Below are 7,103 nucleotides of genomic sequence, written 5' to 3'. Positions count from 1 at the left end.
GACGACCAGTCCATGGTTTAACTGTGTCTTTAAAACCCCTTATTAAAATAAAAAAGACAATATACATACTGGTGTTTTGGAAGTCTAAAACTTAAGGTGTCGAAATGGGGCATGAGCTATGGTGCGCGCTACCTATCTTCGGCAGTAGGTGGCAGTAGTACGATAGAAAGTTGGATAACTGACGCCTTTATGAAGTGAGCGAAGAAGAGTATCCATAAGGGAAGTGAAGTAGGTTGGCCTAGCACCAGCACCCAACCTAGCGGCGTTCGATAGTCACCGAGTGATTTTAATAGATTCTCTGGAGAAACACGCCGTCCGATTTTAGGATAGCATAATGGCCACCGGTAAGAATCTCACTACATATTTGAATGACATTTGGATTGAGTTATTCCATGTGAATTCAACATGAAAATAACTAAATAACTGGCCTGCCCACCGTGAGGCCTAAGGTGGTTGTGGGGTGCGTCTACTTCTTGGGTTTGTCCTTTTGAATTGCAGAACTACATGAGTTTCGAGTATTCTAGCTTTCTTAACTTTCTGTTGAGTAAGATTCGTTAGTTTCACTTCGTCTGCGATTTTCAACCTGCGTATACCCATTAAATATAAAATATGCCTGGTAATGGCGTTCTTCCCGAGGCGCCCGATGGGCTGCATGAATGTCTCTTTGTTTATAACTCAGCATTGTATCAAGGTTTAAAGTCGACACGTAAATGTGAATATCCATATTTGCACCGATATGCAACGCTCCATCTCAGCACGCACAATCAGTGAACCGGGTGCTTAGTTCGTTGGGATCCGTTCGTTTTTTGTTCGAAAACGTTATCGTCTATCCATGATTTAGTCGTAGCCGCCTTTGACCGCCATTTTCACCGGAACAGCGTGATGGGAGGCGTGCTCAGCCTTTGCTTTACTTGACTCAGGATTTGAAAAAACCAAGAGCTTTCTACTTTTCTAATTGTTATTTGAATATTTATCAAACTTTCCACTCTTATAGATTCGGGTTATGGACAGCATGGTGGCTCACAGGGGTAAGTTTCCATTTCCATCTTTTCATGTGAAGGTTTGAAATCTTTAGGGATATTAAACTGTCTTGCAATTGTCTTGCAGTTATGGCTCTTATGGTGGTCAGCAGAGTGGACAGGTAAGATCTCATTTACCCCTTGATTATTAATTAAATATATACCCAATTGTGTACTTAATATCTCGTTGATCTTATGTTATAGAGTTATGGTCAAGGTCAAGGAAATGGTGGAAGTACTTATGCGGGCCAAAGCTATGGTGCTTATGGAGGTCAGCCATCTGGCACACAAGGTGGGTTGTATAATGATTCATGTACAAACAGAATTGACTTTGTGCAAGACCAAATGATGACAATTGTTTCTTTTTATGACTTTATTTGACAGAGGGATTTGGCCAGTCCCAGGCAGGTTATGGGCAGCAACAGTCTTTTGATAGTTTTGGCCAGGATTCAGCTGGGTGAGCCTGTTAATAACACAAAAGTTGAACAAGATTGATTGTTTTTATTTATTCACATTCCGTTATACATGAGGTGAAGCTAACCTTCGCTTTTTGTTAACGGATGTCTTTGTGTCATTGTACAGCGAGAAGTCATTTGGGCAATCGGCGACATATGGTGCTCAAGGGCAAAGTGGAGAGAGCTTTGGCCAACAAGGATCATTCAGTGCCCAGGGACAAGCTGGTGCAGGTGGTGGCAGTGGTTACGGAAGATGGAGTGAAGGTAAAGAAGTCACTGTATTCGTAGATTTTCGTGTTGCTGAAGAACAGTGGGTCTCAATTGTCTTTCTGTCAATATGGTAGGCGAAAGTGGTGGACAGGGTAGCCGGTATGGCCGTGACCAAGGAGACCGACCAGAAGGAGGCGGTGGTTACAGAGGCCGAGGTCGCGGCGGGTACGACCGTGGCGGCTACGACCGAGGCGGTTACGAGCGTGGCGGTTATGACCGCAGTGGTGGCTATGACCGTGGTGGCTATGATCGTGGTGGAAGAGGCGGACATCCTGGAATGGGGTAAGTTGCACAGTGCCACTGCACCTAAGGTACTTTAAATGTTTTGTAACATGGAACACAACTTCATCCATTAAACCTCAAATCAAACAGCATGCATTAGGCCTGAAGACCTGAATTCTACGCGCATTTTTTAATATAGTATTACCTTGTATACAGGGGGTCCTTGGTTTACGATGGCGTTCTGTTCTTATGATGAGGTAATCTCAAGTAGAAACGCGCCATAATGCAGTAGTAAAATCGAAATTACAATGCACACGTTTTAGCTATAAGAAGATTAAATGAAAAATGGTAAGTACCGTAGTACCTTGTGACACAGTCGTCCATCTATGTAAACGGTGTTTGTAACCTTGGCATTTGGTCTAGAACAACTCAGAGGCTAAATATGAACTAGTCAAATGGAAATTTTCTAAATATGGCAGAAAATGTTTGTTTTCTCGTGCCATGCCCGCGACAGTTGTTATCCCGAGGCCCTCTGTATGCAATACCCTTGTAAAGGTTAAATGGTCACTTCACACTCAGAACTGCTGACTTACTCGCAACTGCATTTCAAAAAAGAAAAAATGTTGGGTGTTGTCATTATGGGGTTGTATGGTAAAACAATTGTGCCAACACTACAGCTTTAAGCAGGGATTTTATCAACATGGAATAAACCATAATGCCTGCCATGGAAGACAATTGGTGGAACAGGTTTCACACATTTTAGATTTGGGGAAACATTTAATATTTTATTAAGCAACTGCAAGAAGGCAAGGTAACTGTGTGCTTTATTTGAATATAATACACTATGCACAGTTAATTATCCCTCTTCTTAGAGAGGCTTGGACTTTTTTTTTCTTTTCCCCCCCAAAAAAGATGGTTTAGCCAGTCTCATTTTTGACTCTGCACAAGGTTCCTAGTGGATATCAGCAGTTTCATGTTATGGTTTTGTCCAGATGGTGAAATGTGCTTAACAGAGCACGAGTCAGATCAACAGTAAACTGTCAGCAAATGGGGATGTGAGAAATGACTGTTTATCAATTGTGACCCAGCATGGCAAAATGACACGCAGTGACCCATATTTCCAAAATCATCAGGTTTATAAAACAAAACCAAAAAAAAGATCTCCGCCTTCCAATGATAATCCAACCATTGCACTACCCTACGTTATTCCTCATTACATCATTACCACAGATAAAAACAGAGGTAAATATAACACACTCCCTCTCGGATGCGTGCCTATGTCGGGATGGGTCAAAAGTCGACAGCAAATTCCATGTGTGGATAGCAAGAAAATAAAAAGTCCAAGGATGCTGCATACAACACCACACCATTATTTCAAAGGACACTGTGTGACTTATTGAACAAGGTAGAAGTTTGACATACTGTACCAGTACAGTATTGCCTCATATCTTGAAATCTACCTGTGAGTTCCTACTCATTTTGCTATGCCAGGTCACAGTTAATGAATTTTATTTATCATTACATATATTTTTTTTAAAATAACTTCTTTTATTTTAAACATTATTTAAGCTGGTAAACACTGTCACGTGAATACATGACATGAACACACAAGTCTGAGACTTGCGCAAACAAAAATGCACGGCCAGGGAGGAGCGTTAACATGCCAATAACTCAGCCTTTCAAAGGTTCCATCGAATCTAGAGAGGAAGTGTGAGAGAAATACTTTGGTCTGTCCGTGTTCTGAGGATCATGTAGCTTTTGAACAAGGAACTCTTGGCTGAAACACTGCAGTTAGACCTGGAGCGACGTCGTCAGCTGCTTCGCATTCAACAGGTTTCATTCAACTATTGTATGTTTGACAATGGCCAACATGTGTGCTCTGTTAACATGGATCTACATTTTATACTACAGGTGTTGACAGTGGTTGAACTATAACAAGGACCTCAGTTAAAGGATGTCAAAACCGCACTCAGTGGAAGATTGCGTATCAAGCCCCTCTCACCAATTTGGCCCCTTATGTTAAAACACAAATTTGCCTGCCGTTGCTATTTCGACACCATCTAATTTCTTTTTTTATTTTTTGGATGGAAAACAGCAACACGTATCAAATTGGTTAAACTCTTGTGACCAAGCGACGTGTGATAACTGCCTTCACACGTCTGCCTGTGTCAGAACTACCTGGTCATCTTGTCCACTGATAATTGTCAAAAACTAACACTCCTCATGTGAGACATTCCACGTAGTCACACACCCTGGCAGGAGTGCAAACTGGTGGGATGTAGGGGAGCTTTGAGCTCCTGGTTGGGACAAAGGAAAAGCCATCAATTCTCCAATTTTTCCTCTGCAGAGGTGGTGACCGTGGTGGCTTCAAAAATTTCGGTGGTAAGTGACGAGCATCAGAACTGTGTCGGTGGGGGAGGAAAGAACTTGAGTTAGCACAAAAGGAAACATGGGGCTAAAACAACTCTGAATGCCACCAATTTCATGTCAAGATCGCAAGGGCTTCAACTTATACTTATTTGGATTTCTCTTTAGCCTACAGATACGGTAAACAGACATGGGGCCTGAGATGTAAAATAATGGTAATGGTTGCATGAAGACAACGCTTTATTATTAACATGGCTGACGTTCCTGGGACGAAGAGGTAAACTGTCTAGAAGTTGGTGGTAAATCAAAAAAAGGGAATGAGTCTGTTTCCCATTGAAAGGTGACTGTGAGCCTACGGTATGAAAACACCAAACACAGCTGTAAACATGGACTTTCTTAAATTTCCATATTGCATTACTCTGCTAGGATGTGATTGATGAATAATGAGAGTCCAGATGTTGGAGATCCCTTGCTCATGTGCTCTTGGTCCTCTTACCTGTTTTCCAGGCTCTCGAGACTACGGCTCAAGGGATGAATCGGGTAAATATTACCTCTGCTTGATTGTGTTGATTACACACTATTAACCAGAGATTGAGTTTTGCTTTTAACAAAATAAGCCTAGTTAATTGAAGATGCTCATGTGGTCTTTTCTCCACAGGTGGGGATCAGGACAACTCTGACAACAACACCATTTTTGTCCAAGGCCTGGGCGAAGAGGCCACGGTACAGGAAGTGGGCGACTTCTTCAAGCAAATTGGCATTATTAAGGTATTGAGTTTGTTGTTTACACTGGCTAACCTTCATCTTGCCATCCCAAATGTTTTGACTGTTGTGTGAGTGGTTAGCAATTAACTAACTTGATGCCTGAAGGACTGACAGTCGAATGTTTTTAATATCTCTTAATGACAAAAAAGTCCCACCTCAGATCAAGAAGTGGGAAAACTAAACGGAAGTTGAAATTGTCCATTTTGGTACTTCCAGGTCAACAAGAAGACTGGTCAGCCAATGATCAACCTCTACTCTGACAAGGCCACTGGCCGACCAAAGGGTGAAGCTACAGTGTCCTTTGATGACCCGCCTTCTGCCAAAGCTGCCATTGACTGGTTCGATGGTAATGGCATCCGCACACGGGCAAATTTCCATTCCATTGTTCGGCATCCTCAAACTCCCGTTTGTCTTGGCAGGCAAAGAATTCCACGGTAAACCCATCAAAGTATCATTTGCCACCCGCAGAGCTGAGTTCACGCAGCGGGGCGGAGGACGAGGGGGTGGAAGAGGAGGAGGAGGAGGAGGAGGAGGAGGAGGTCGGTAGAGGTCGTAGGAAACCTTTCACACATCCACCCTCGTTATTAATATTTTCCCCTTATTGTCTCAGGATTCAGAGGTCGCGGTGGTGGAGGTCCCAGCTTTGACATGAAGGGAGGAGACTGGCCTTGTCCCAACAGGTTTGTGTGCAATGGACAACATCTATGTACACGATGCTTGTCTCTGATTTACTCAGTTCTTCCTGTTTTTTTGTGTTGAGCTCAGCTCGTGCGGCAACATGAATTTTGCACGGCGGCAAGAGTGCAACAAGTGTGGTGCTCCCAAACCTGGAGATGCTGGAGGAGGATTTGGAGGTACCAGATTCTCTTTTGCAATCGTCAGCTGCTTCTGTGTACCTGCGTTCATATGTGGAAAGTTAAGACAAATCATTTGTGTTCCAGATCGTGGAGGCAGAGGTGGTTATGGTGGCGATAGAGGGGGTGGATTCCGCGGACGTGGAGGATTCCGTGGTGGAGACCGGGGTGGCTATGGTGGTGACCGTGGTGGTGGTGGTGGTGGATATGGAGGGGGATACAAAATGGGAGGAAGGTTGGTGTTTTTATTTTTTCCTTTTGACTGAAATTCATTTCTGCTGATAAAAAATGTTTTTAGAGCTCTTATTTAACAATATCAAAGTGAAGAGTCATAACAGCTGTATGTAGGTTCAGCTTCATGTGCCAGCAGAGGGCAGCATCCACTTGATTGATAGGCTCCTTAAAATCAGTGAAAGACCAAGTTGGTGTTTTATATGAAAGGCAGCAGTTTTTTACTGTATGGTCTGCTGTTGAGGGGAATGTGAAACTTAACATAGCTTCATGGCATTTCATTTGTTACCTGTTCAGACAAATGCTGGATTTATGATGTTTCACGTTTTTTTTTGTCAATTTAAATATAAATCCTTAGTCTATCTAAATATGAATCTGTAATCTGTCTTTCAGAGGTGACCGGAGGGATGACAGAAGAGAGCGGCCATATTAAAATGTTGAGCAGATGAACATGGCTCCAGCCACAGAGTCCACCATAGTCAAAGTGTGGGATAAAATAGACATTTTGACTTGGGCCCATTTTTCATAGACTGCAGCAAGTCATGAATATTGTTCCATCTATATGTGCGGCAATTTGTACTATGACAAAGACTCACTGGCTGTGGCATGTGCTCAAAAAATGTTTTATTTTCTTTGTACGTGTGGTAGACTTCGTACCTTTTGTTTTGTATGAACGGAGCAAAATGTTTTACTTTGTTTCTCTTCTCCCAACAAATATTAAACTGTGATCTTTCCTTTTGTGTTCTGTACTTCCATTGCTTCATTCACTGGGGGAAAAAATTAAAATTTGGATAATTTAATTTTGAATCTGGAAGTTAACGTGTCCATACACAAAAATAAACTGTTTAATCACAAAAATATAAAGATAATTTTGGATCAACAAAGCACAAATATGTGGCGAGGTTTAGAATAAAAGTCAA

The 7,103-nt window shown here is 42.3% G+C and overlaps 1 protein-coding gene across 5 annotated transcripts; it reads left to right on the top strand.

The window, feature by feature from the left end:
* Positions 1–191: 191 nt before the first annotated feature.
* On the top strand, positions 192–6,917 carry taf15 (TAF15 RNA polymerase II, TATA box binding protein (TBP)-associated factor). 5 transcript variants are annotated; one of them, XM_037268586.1, is made up of 16 exons: positions 192–344; positions 995–1,028; positions 1,108–1,141; positions 1,224–1,311; positions 1,404–1,476; positions 1,602–1,738; positions 1,819–2,026; positions 4,314–4,348; positions 4,841–4,873; positions 4,992–5,101; positions 5,315–5,444; positions 5,518–5,619; positions 5,709–5,778; positions 5,864–5,952; positions 6,040–6,187; positions 6,577–6,917. In XM_037268586.1, exons 1-16 carry the CDS (start codon positions 335–337, stop codon positions 6,614–6,616), a joined length of 1,341 nt encoding a protein of 446 aa, XP_037124481.1. In that variant the 5' UTR covers positions 192–334; the 3' UTR covers positions 6,617–6,917. The 5 variants fall into 5 exon arrangements, with proteins under 5 accessions (XP_037124481.1, XP_037124480.1, XP_037124479.1 ...); XM_037268585.1 differs by having other exon boundaries at positions 5,518–5,625; XM_037268584.1 differs by having other exon boundaries at positions 5,518–5,628.
* Positions 6,918–7,103: the final 186 nt, after the last annotated feature.

This window comes from Syngnathus acus, chromosome 13, assembly GCF_901709675.1.
Source record: "Syngnathus acus chromosome 13, fSynAcu1.2, whole genome shotgun sequence".
In the NCBI taxonomy this organism is placed as follows: Eukaryota; Metazoa; Chordata; class Actinopteri; order Syngnathiformes; family Syngnathidae; genus Syngnathus; species Syngnathus acus.
The sequence above is the reverse complement of the archived record's forward strand: the minus strand, read 5'-3'. Positions and strand labels throughout refer to the sequence as shown.

Coding starts and splice junctions, on each gene's coding strand:
- taf15 (XM_037268583.1), top strand. Junction 2,027..4,313: donor GGCGGACATCCTGGAATGGG/GTAAGTTGCACA, acceptor TTTCCTCTGCAG/AGGTGGTGACCGTGGTGGCT. Junction 5,638..5,708: donor AGGAGGAGGAGGAGGAGGAG/GTCGGTAGAGGT, acceptor TTATTGTCTCAG/GATTCAGAGGTCGCGGTGGT.